The sequence below is a fragment of the Hyperolius riggenbachi genome, chromosome 7 (genome assembly GCF_040937935.1).
Source record: "Hyperolius riggenbachi isolate aHypRig1 chromosome 7, aHypRig1.pri, whole genome shotgun sequence".
Classification (NCBI taxonomy): domain Eukaryota; kingdom Metazoa; phylum Chordata; class Amphibia; order Anura; family Hyperoliidae; genus Hyperolius; species Hyperolius riggenbachi.
Genome location: NC_090652.1, coordinates 212,367,877 through 212,380,191, shown reverse-complemented (window position 1 = coordinate 212,380,191; position 12,315 = coordinate 212,367,877). Strand labels below are relative to the sequence as shown.

At 43.7% G+C, this 12,315-nt stretch overlaps 1 protein-coding gene across 1 annotated transcript in view; it reads right to left on the bottom strand.

Moving 5' to 3' along the window:
* Positions 1-12,315, bottom strand: part of LOC137524807 (aldehyde oxidase-like) — a 195,569-nt gene that overhangs the window by 166,569 nt on the left and 16,685 nt on the right. The window contains exon 4 of the mRNA XM_068245129.1: positions 8,557-8,665. Within this exon, the coding sequence (XP_068101230.1) occupies positions 8,557-8,665 (109 nt within the window). The remainder of the gene's footprint in view (positions 1-8,556; positions 8,666-12,315) is intronic.

The following is a 12,315-nucleotide window of genomic DNA, read 5'->3' as shown; positions in this document are numbered from 1 at the left end:
TAAAGGTGGCCACACATAAGGAAGCTTAACCACTTCGCATCCAGACCTTGTTTTCCCCTTATTGACCAGAGCAGTTTTGACGCTTTAGCGGTGTCCCTGTTTAATCACTAATAACTTAATCGGTACTCGTGCCACATAAATGATCTATATATCTTTTTTTTCAAGACAAACTAAGCTTTCATTGGGGGGTATTTGGTCCCAAGTAAAATGTTCCTCTCTATGCATGTTAATGGGAAAAAGGGGGGGGGGGGATAAAAAAAATTCACTATTTCTCAATTTTGACCAATTTCTGTTTAAAAATAAAAAGTGCGATTGACATAAAAACTGTGCCACCAGTTAAAGTTGCCCCAGTATAGATATCAAGATGTGTCCCCAGTATCACCCCACACCCCAGTATAGCCAGATGTGTCCCCAATATCAGCCCCCCCAGCATAGCCAGATGTGTCCCGTGTTTGCCACCCCCAGAATAGATTGACAGATGCACCCCGAGGAATAGTGCCCCTCTTTATAGCCAGATGTGTCCCCAGATCAGGATTACCCCCATTATGTCCAGATGCACCCCCAGGATTAGCGCTGCCCCCCATTATAGCCAAACGTGCCCCCAGTATTAAGGTATGCCCCCCCCCCCAGGTGCCCAGATGTGCAAAATTTGTAAACCCCCCCCTCCCCTTGGTTCCTCAGATGTCCCCTAGTAAACATGTATACCCCCCTTTGAGAATCTATAGCCAGTTGCTCCCCCCCCCCCATCAGGCAGCCCACTCCGTGCAGAGATAGTTAATAAAAAGTCATCAAGCCAGGACCCGGGTTTCCGGCAATATGCGGCTGACTGCAGAGCGGTGATCGGAGGATCAGGCTTCAGGATAGTCGCAGGACCGAGGTAGGTGAGTGTGGCTGCTTGCTTGTGCCTTTTTATTAACTATATGTGCGTCGAGGGGGACAGATGAAGGATCGCTGCAGTTCACTACTGCAGCGATAATTCATGGGAGGAGGGTATACTAATTGGCCAAAAGGGAACATGTTCCCTTCCACCAATTAGTATTACAGCTGATAGTGCCGGAGGGTGCACTCTAAAGAGCACCCGACCGTGCACAGCAGGGCTGCAGCCAGGTCAGTATATCTACGTCGCTGTGGCTTGGAGGGCGCCACAGCTGACTTAGATATACTGTAGTGGTGGGGAAAGTGGTTAAAAAGCAAGACCTTTGCCTAAGTCTATGCAGGTGGCGCTAATTGTTGTCATTCCCAAGAAGGGGAGGGATCTGATGCTATGCTCCCCCTACTGCCCGATCTCTCTGCTCAACATGGATGCCACGGTTCTTACCAAAGTGTTGGCTAATTCAACTTGAGCATATCTTCAGATTATATTATACTCCTGCTACGCTTGCAAGAATGTACCCCAGTAGAGAGGACAAATGATTGGCATTGCGTGACTTTATCCACATAATGTGGTCCTGTCTGCACATTCAAGCTTATTGGGTACAGGTTGATAACATTTTGGGAAAGGTATTTAATAAAAAGATAGTCCTTGACCTGAAAATGGGGTTAGGGCTCATTCTCGCCTAGGGCATTTTTGCCCTTTTTTTCAAGCACTGGCGATTTTAAAAATCGCCCTAAAAAGCCTGTGCAAAGATTCCCTATGAGAGTGTTCACATCTGAGCGGTTTGTTTCCGATCCACTCAGTAAAGCACTGCCTGTACCATTTTGAGCATTTTTTGCTCAATGGAAGGTATAGGCAAATCGCAAAGCGCTTGAAAAAGCGCTTGAAAAAGCACTTTGTATGGCAATTTCCCCAGCGCTTTTAAGAATAAATACATTATATTCCAAACGGTCAGGAGCACCACTGCAGGCTCAAAATGAAAATGTAGGTGTGCCAAAATCCTCACCCCGGTACCCAAGGGGTCACAACATCCACTCCAAAGAAGGACCGGCACCACACCAAGGAATTATAGCTCTTCAAGGTTTAATCAAACACATGTTAGCAACGACAGACTGCTGTTTCGACCCTCCTGGGTCTTTGTCAAGTTGCAGGAATCATATAACACCAAATAACATACAAACATACATATATAGTGAGTTAACACGCCCACAGAGGGGCCTGGTGACCAATCCTGAGAGCGCCTTAATGGAGGACCTGATGGGAGACTGACCACCCTACTACACACCAATAGCAACTCAGCATTTCAAAATGTCACTCACCAATCAGGGTAAAGCGGCGAGTTCCCCGCTGTCAAAGTGTCGGCGGTGCGCATCATAGCAAAGCCGCTACCTCAAACGGAGCAGGCAGTATGACTTCCTAGTCATGTGATCACAGTGGCGGGGGGGGAATAGGCTCAAAGAATTGCTTCGTAGGGAGGCGGGATGGATCAGAAGGTTGGACGCAAGGGGGAGAGCAGGGCTGAATAGGGAGCTTGACCTGAGTTTCTGCGTCTAATTAATATGAGTCCTCTGCTAGTCTGCCTTGTATTGTATATTGTACATTTTCTATTAGGTTTTCTACTCTTTAATGTTTGATGAGTGATATTTTATTATTTTATTTCTTTCAGACCAATGTGGAGAGCGCAGTGGGAGAGACTGGCAGGGTTCCCCTTTAACTCCGCGTGGTGTGGTGAGTGCGGCGGCCTGTATGTATTGTGGAGCGTCTATGTAGGTATGGTTACATGGGCGGTATCCTGGGCCGCTTGGGCACCTCCCACCGCTCTGATGCGGAGGCTGTGTATGCTGTGAAAGGGGGGCGCACATGATTGGCTGTATTTTGCCATCTGACTCAAGTCATGTGATTTGATCACATGACTAGGAAGTCATACTGCCTGCTCCGTTTGAGGTAGCGGCTTTGCTATGATGCGCACCGCCGACACTTTGACAGCGGGGAACTCGCCGCTTTACCCTGATTGGTGAGTGACATTTTGAAATGCTGAGTTGCTATTGGTGTGTAGTAGGGTGGTCAGTCTCCCATCAGGTCCTCCATTAAGGCGCTCTCAGGATTGGTCACCAGGCCCCTCTGTGGGCGTGTTAACTCACTATATATGTATGTTTGTATGTTATTTGGTGTTATATGATTCCTGCAACTTGACAAAGACCCAGGAGGGTCGAAACAGCAGTCTGTCGTTGCTAACATGTGTTTGATTAAACCTTGAAGAGCTATAATTCCTTGGTGTGGTGCCGGTCCTTCTTTGGAGTGGATGTTGTGACCCCTTGGGTACCGGGGTGAGGATTTTGGCACACCTACATTTTCATTTTGAGCCTGCAGTGGTGCTCCTGACCGTTTGGAATATATTACATTGTACCCACTACAGTGAGCACCATGGCTGATACTGAGACGGCAGCAGAGGACACTTTCTTTTATTCAGGGACTCAGGCTGCATCAATCCTGGCGTCCATTGAATCTGGCACTCCTTTTCTCCTGAAACCAGATGTGAAACCACTTCAGGTGGAGTATGAGTCCCTGAGGAGATCTAAGATCAATCTGGAGGTACATGCCAAAACTTTGGCTGAATATTGCAGGGCACGAAGAATACCTCGTGCAGTTCGTGCACATGTAGCTCCCCTGCTTTTCCCTAAAGATACAGATTTCTGCGATGTATGGGTAAAAATCTGGAACAAAGCCTCTTATGACTCGATGCTACATACTATTGTAAGGATACAACAAGAGCTGCCAATTCTTGATGACAAGATGGAGCCAGTCCTGAAACAGATTAAAGATTTGATGCCACAAGATGATTACATCAAATTTATGGAGATGTTGGAGAAAAAGTTGGCTGATTATCTTAAAACCCAGGAGGAGGCTAAACGTCTGAAATTTAATAGAGATAAAACGGACTATGTGTCCGGATATGTATATCCATGGCAGAAACAGGTTACCCCTATACAGAATAGACCGCAAAGACGTCAAAGAAGAAATCCTGGCAGAGGTCAACCTGGTGGTGCAGGTTCGGGTGTTGGATCATCTGGCTCTGAGGATATATCTACATCAAGGGACGTTTCCCCGGCTCACCCCCAAGAAGGAGGAAGCGGAGGGGGGGCTGGCGGTACCGGCGGAGGAATCAAAAACAAACCGCCCAGGAACCCGATGAACCTCAGGCCCAGGAGGGGCAGATGAACAATGACAACCTGGTGGTAAATATATCCTCCCATACATTAACCAAGACTGAGGAGCATGTGCTCAATTTTGGTCTTTCCTTCAGTCCAACTTTCCTCCCTGATTTTTTTGAACTTGATCAAGATCTGTTTCGATTTTTTCGGGCCTTGAAGCTTAAACATTATTTTAGCAGTATACCTGCTTTTCCTAGTGTCTCTGTGAATGCAGAACATGATGTGTTACGACTGAAGGATGCAGGTTTACGCAATAAGAGCTCATTTACTCCATCTAGCCATGTCATTATTGATAATTTTATTGCTAGAGTAACTGAGGACATGTCTAAGATTGAGCGGGACTTCAGGGATGGAGTATTCCATACTTCACACAATTTATCTAAAAATGAGAAATCCGCTTTGCAAACCTTAAAGAATAATGCTGATATTGTCATTTGTCCTGCAGACAAAGGGGGAGCTGTGGTTGTGTTAGATAGGAGTCATTATGATGGAGAAATCGAGAGACAACTTTCTGATGTGTGTGTATATGAGGCATTGCAACATGATCCCTTACCTAGGATACAGAGACGTATCTTGGCTGTTCTGCGAGATGCTTTGGTCAGTGGCTTAATTGATGAGCCATTATTTAATTATCTACAGCAAGCTAATCCCACCACGCCACATATATATATACTTCCCAAAATTCATAAAACTTTACTTCATCCTCCTGGACGTCCTATTGTGGCGGGTGTGGGATCGGTATTTGTTCCACTGGCCAAGTATCTCGATAGACTCTTACAGCCTATGGTTCAGACTCTGGACTCCTACCTTAGGGACACCAGTATGTTCCTAGCCAAGTTAAAGTCACTGCCATCCCTTGATGAGGGTGTGGCTTTGGTCACATTAGACGTCGAGAGCCTCTACACCTCCATCCCACATGATGGAGGTGTAGAGGCGGTAGATTGGTACATTATGACACAGACAGATTGCAGTAATGCTCAGCGTAGATTTCTGATACGGTTGTTGGAAATTGTGTTGCAAGAGAACTATTTTGAATTTGGAGGGCGGTTCTACAGACAGTTACGTGGGACCGCCATGGGTTCTAACGTGGCCCCCTCCTATGCAAACTTATTTATGGGATTATACGAGGAGACATTCGTGTATTTGAACCCACTGTATCGCAAACATGCCCTTTGTTGGTGGCGGTACATTGATGACGTGTTTTGCATGTGGAGGGGGCCACGTTGTGCCCTTGATGAATTTATTCGGGAAGTACATCTTCAATGCCCACATATCAAACTCACAGCAAATTGGAGTTTGGAGTGTATTCCATTTCTTGATGTTCTGGTGTGTAATAGGCAGGGAGTGATTTGGACTGACTTATATACCAAACCGACGGACAGGAACTCCACCCTTCACTATAATAGCTTTCATCCAGCAGGAGTGAAGGATGGAATTCCGGGTAGTCAACTGTCTAGAATAGACAGGATTGTAAGTGAGCCTGACATATGTGTATCACGCAAAAGTGAATTGATAAACAAATTTCGCTCCAGGGGGTATCCGTTGGAGGCCTCGCAGGGGCGAAAACAACGACGCAAGCGTAACACTAGGGGGATACCACGTATTCCCTTCGTGTCCACATATAACGTCTGTAGTGACGTTGTGGCACGTTCATTGCGGAAACATTGGCATCTTCTACGGGATGGTTTTCCAAGGGTTCCTGAGTTCAGGAGCCCCCCTATGATGTCTTTTCGACGTGCGCCCACGCTGCGAGATAAATTACGTGTCAAATCGGCTCCCCCGGTACAATCCTGTTCGTCGAGAACTGGTATGTTTCCCTGCCTGTCCTGTCACATGTGCAATAGTGTCATTAGGAGTAATGTATTCCAACATCCTACCCTGGGCACTGAGTATCATGTTAGGGGCCATTACACTTGTGATTCAAATCACGTGGTATATTTGATTAAATGCCCATGCAGTTTTATATATGTTGGCATGACTACTCAGTGCCTTAAGGTTAGGATCTCAGCCCATAAGTCAGCTATTAGGAATGGCACTACAGGACAGGCAGTATCTGATCATTTTATTAACTTTGGACATAATGTTTCTCAGTTAAGGGTTATGGCCATTGATGGGGTATCACCACAGTGGCGGGGGGGGGAATAGGCTCAAAGAATTGCTTCGTAGGGAGGCGGGATGGATCAGAAGGTTGGACGCAAGGGGGAGAGCAGGGCTGAATAGGGAGCTTGACCTGAGTTTCTGCGTCTAATTAATATGAGTCCTCTGCTAGTCTGCCTTGTATTGTATATTGTACATTTTCTATTAGGTTTTCTACTCTTTAATGTTTGATGAGTGATATTTTATTATTTTATTTCTTTCAGACCAATGTGGAGAGCGCAGTGGGAGAGACTGGCAGGGTTCCCCTTTAACTCCGCGTGGTGTGGTGAGTGCGGCGGCCTGTATGTATTGTGGAGCGTCTATGTAGGTATGGTTACATGGGCGGTATCCTGGGCCGCTTGGGCACCTCCCACCGCTCTGATGCGGAGGCTGTGTATGCTGTGAAAGGGGGGCGCACATGATTGGCTGTATTTTGCCATCTGACTCAAGTCATGTGATTTGATCACATGACTAGGAAGTCATACTGCCTGCTCCGTTTGAGGTAGCGGCTTTGCTATGATGCGCACCGCCGACACTTTGACAGCGGGGAACTCGCCGCTTTACCCTGATTGGTGAGTGACATTTTGAAATGCTGAGTTGCTATTGGTGTGTAGTAGGGTGGTCAGTCTCCCATCAGGTCCTCCATTAAGGCGCTCTCAGGATTGGTCACCAGGCCCCTCTGTGGGCGTGTTAACTCACTATATATGTATGTTTGTATGTTATTTGGTGTTATATGATTCCTGCAACTTGACAAAGACCCAGGAGGGTCGAAACAGCAGTCTGTCGTTGCTAACATGTGTTTGATTAAACCTTGAAGAGCTATAATTCCTTGGTGTGGTGCCGGTCCTTCTTTGGAGTAGAAGAATAAATACATTGTATTTATTTTTTTTCAGGTCAGAGTTCACTTCCTGACTTGGGTCAGGAAGTGAAAAAACAAATCGCTCTGCGTGCAGCTAAGCGCCAGGAGGAGAAAAAAAAATTGTGCAAAACAAATCTAAAATATCTACCATCAGTGATTTCGATTTTACATGTGAACAAAGCCTTACTGGGTATTGTAGGAGAAACTCTCCCATCTAGAAGAACAATTATATTATGGAATGTGCTCTGATTTTATGTCTGGAAAACACTGATCCTACATTAGATCCAGACACGTCTCCTTTGCTGGGGAATGGGTTGCATTGGTGAACTCTTCACTACATATGTACTCACATATATGCAGAGGAACTGCACTGCAAAGTTTAAAAGAGTGTGGAGCTCATGGTTAAATTGTCTAGAAGTATAGACTATGAGTAAACTCTTTTTTTCTTCACTATTAAGATTGGGAGTAGTGGATTTTTCTCATCAATTTTTATGAAAACTGAATGGTATAAGATTATCAATTTCTTGATGTATAAGACCCAAGCAATCATTTTTTTTTTCATACGTGGGGAAAAATTGAACACACATGTTGGACAGATTTTGCAAATGTTACAATCAGACAAATTGATTGTAATTATCAAATTGAAAAGAAATCTAAAAAATGTTGCAGTTCATGGCCACCTTTAGGTATGGGAAGTGGTTTGCTAGTGAGCAATCCATAGCATAGGGGTGGTTTCTGAAAGGACAACTATAATGAGAGGAATATGGAGACTGCCATATTTTTTTCCTTTTAAACAATAACCAGTTGCCTGGTTATCCTGCAGATCCTCTGCCTCTAATACTTTTAGCCATAGCCCCTAAACAAGCATATACAGATCTGTTGTTTCTGACATTATTGTCAGATCTGACAAGATTAGCTACATGCTTGTTACTGGTGTTATTCATACACTACTGCAGTCAAATACTGGTAGATCAGTAGGGCGCCAGGAAACTGGTATTGCTGGAAATAAATATGGCAGCCTCCGTATTCTTCTCACTTCAGTTGTCATTTAAGGTTAAGTACAATGCTATTGCCTCAATTCACAGAGCTTTATCAAATGTTTGATAATTTACCTCATGGGTAAAATCTAATTTTGAATTCACCAAGGTGTTATATATTTATCAAATGTTTTATTGATAAAATGTTCAATAAATCTATAACAACTTAGATTTTACTCATGGGGTAAATTATCAAACGTTTTATAAAGTGTTTGATAAAGCTTAGTAAATTGAAGCCTATATAGGGGAAATTAGAATTAGGGGCCATGAGGTGGTTAGGAGTAAGTAGTAGGGTAAGGGCAATGGAGAGTGTTATGCTACAACCTTTAGTATTGTAGACATCTGGGGCTTGAGGGACTCAGCACCAATATCTTGGAGACAAAATGAACAGAGCCAAGCTGGCACATACTATGGTACAGATCAGAACTATTTCATTACCTGTACTGGGTGCAGCTTGGTGGTTGTACTCCCGATTCCCTCCACAGTTGTTACAGCTGCTCCTTGCAGTGAACATATCGGCAACAAGCAGGCATTGGCAGAATAATGGCTTGAAAGAGTTAAGAATTGTACTGAATGAAATGTGTCAGTATGCATACAAAACAGCCTGGAAAATACACACCTGGCAGCACAGGATTTGTATAATATTACCTTATCTTACCTTACAGGTTTTATATTAGCCATTTCAATGTAAAAGCTTATCCAATTAAAATTTATTGGAATCTACAAATAATCCCCCGGTCATGCAGAGGTCACAGATGGGACTGAGGTGAGTTACACGACCATGAAAAACTTCAAAGGGTATTTTCTGGCATAGTCTGTAGATTTCAAGTATGTAGTTGACCATTTCATCAAAGCAATGACCTTATTTGTATAGGCATATAACATATTAAACTGATGACTGATATCTGGACTGGATAAATAACTTTTTCTCAAAATAATGCTAGTTATCCTGTGTATTCCTGGACGCAGTCTGTGTTTACAGCTGGAAAGGAGGGAAAACAAGGAGAAAAAAGAGAAGGGGACGAGAAAAAACAATATGCAGATAAATATAAGCACAGTTTCATGATGGGCATTACTTCATTTTACAAACATACCACCCATGATATGAGACAGTATATTAACTGCATACGTGCAATGTTGTTTATCTAATCTCGTGTTTGGTTTCTAAAGTTCAGTATGTAGGTTGCACTACCCGCCCCTTGCGACAAAGAATATCTGAACACTATAATGGAGTGGGTAGGTGCATTAGAGACAATTCTTATCTCACCAAGGTTTGTAGTGTTTCCAAACATTTTTTACACGTTCATTCTGGAGATATGTCTGGGTATAGGTTTCAGGACATAGAAAGGGTAATAAGTTCAATGAGGGGTGGGGATATATACAGGATTTTGTTAAAAAGAGAAGCCTATTGGATATGGAAATTGGGGACCCGTTCGCCTTTAGGACTGAACTCTAGATTAGATCTTAGTACAATATATAATACACAATAAAAAATAGTCATCCCATATTGGTCATGATAGGGCCCCATCTAGATCTCATTTATAATATATATATATATATATATATATATATATATATATATGTGTGTGTGTGTGTGTGTGTGTGTGTGTGTATGTATATATATTTGTGTGTGTGTATATATATATATATATACACACATATATATATATATATATATATATATATTTTTTTTTACATCATGAAACTGTGCTTATATTTATCTGCATATAGTTTTTCCTCCTTGTCTTCCCCTCCTTTCCTTACCCTCTCTTCTCTGTACATAATTGGTAGCATTTGATGATCGGTGCTGTTTTTTATGTGTTTTTACATATGATACGTGTTGTTTTTTATTTATAAGGTGTATTGTATTGGTTCACACCATTTTAATTGTATGTTTCTTTAAGAACTGAGTTGACACCCATGGGTGTGTCTTTTTCACCTATATAACTTGTGCAATGTATGTTTTTTGTAAGCTATGATTAAGGAGCCGCTGCTCCAATACGCGTGAGCTTTCATCTGTAACTCTGATGCATTGAAGCATACAGTCAACACATGCCAATATACCACACCCACCGCACTAAGAACCTCGCATAGGTGGTGCATTGCAGTGCGGCATAGCCGTGTTAAAATGTGGCCGTTACGCTGCACAGCTACCATGGGGGAATGGGACCATTTAGCTGGGGGGAAAGTAAAACCTAGAGGCTCTTTCATGACAACTCCAGCCAATATCCATATATTTCTTGTGTGTAAATGTATATTGTCTAAAGCAGCAATACATGCAGTTACGTACAGTATATATCAACCCCATTACAGTATTCCTGCCCCGGGTTCAAGGTGAAAAAAGTTAATATTAGCAGGAATCCCGAGCCTGAGATGGAGTGACTGCCAAGTGGATTATGCAGGGGAGGACTGGGACCTTTTGGCTTGGGGGGAAATACAACCTATAGGCCCTTTCATGGCAGTCCAAACCCAAATACATATCTTTCTTATGCATATCACTCCCCCCCCCCCCCCCCCCCACACATACACAACTTCACTTCATTATATTACGCCATTGTTTCCCCCACACTATTTCACTTCACTATGACTCCAGCCTGTAACCTCCCCCCCCCCCCCCCATTTGACTTCCCCACTTTGCTATAATCCCAGCCTGCAACCCCTTCCACACACAAACTGGCAGTGGCAGCTATGGAACCATTATGAAAGTCTGGCAAGCAGTAGATTTCGGTGTTTTAACACTCACCAACATCCAGCAGTTCTCTCACTCTAGTACTACAGCTCTCTGTGACAATATCTCCGGTCTCTTCCACCCTCAGGCTCCATCTCATTGTCGGGTTCCACACAGGCAGCCAGCAAGGACTCTCAGCCAGGTCAGCAGGATTTACAGCATGCTGTCTGTGCTTTCTGCAGCTTGCAAGCTAGTGCCTGGCTGTACCAATCTGAAAAGCTTCTCGTCGGGAAGGGGGTGGTGTTTCTGTATAGTGTGCACCGCGGTGGCATTGTAGCTCAACATTCTATGTCCTCCACGCTTAACTTACAAGTTCAGCTCTGGCTACTTTTTCCTTTCTACACAGCGTGATGCACATGCCCTGATTACTGACATGTGCAATATGTGTTGCATGGGTGTGAGGGATGGCGCTGTCCGCAGCATATCCTGTAACTTCCTCTTGCATACTTGAGGGATATGTTGTTGTACAGGCAGTGTAACTTATAGTTAAAGATGCCGCTTCCTCTATTGCGCCTGTGGGAGGTGTGGAAGTCGAAGTAATCATGCAACGTTACTTCCATAGCCTCCCAGTGGGTATTGGTTTAATTGCTGGAGAATGTTTGTATTTGGTGGGGGTAGTTGGTGAGGATGTTGTTTGTTGGGGGCGGTTGGGCGTACGTACGAAAAGGGCGTCGGGAAAAAAGGGCGCGTGGTATAAACGATAAATGGAAATATCGTTTATAGAAATTATTGTGTAGAATTTCGTTTATAAATAGTGATTTAAAAATGTATAAATCACTAAATAATGTGTATGAGATCGGCAATTCTTAAAACGTTAATCTTCCCTGTTTGTAAAGTGAAACTTATATTTTCGTTTATTAAAAACCCTCCCTGTACCTATCCCTAACCCCTAGACCCCCTGTTGGTGCCTAAACCTAAGACCCCCCTGTTGGTGCCTAACCCTAAGACCCCCCTGTTGGTGCCTAACCCTAAGACCCCCCTGTTGGTGCCTAACCCTAAGACCCCCCTGTTAGTGCCTAAACCTAAGACCCCCCTGTTAGTGCCTAAACCTAAGACCCCCCTGTAGGTGCCTAACCCTAAGACCCCCCTGTAGGTGCCTAACCCTAAGACCCCCCTGTTGGTGCCTAAACCTAAGACCCCCCTGTTAGTGCCTAAACCTAAGACCCCCCTGTAGGTGCCTAAACCTAAGACCCCCCTGTTGGTGCCTAAACCTAAAACCCCCTATGGATAATAATGTTTTACAGACATGAATAAATAAAGAATGTAAAGAAAAAAAATGTAAATAATTTTTTTGGGTGGATAATAATGTGTTAGAAATGTTTTAGAAATAGTGATTTATTATCTTCATAAACGTTATTAGTCACGGGCTCATTTTGTAAACTTAAATCATCACAAACATAGTTATAAATCCTTAAAAATCTCAGGGCGCCGTTATAAATCCTTAAAAATCTCCGGCGCCTTATTTTCCC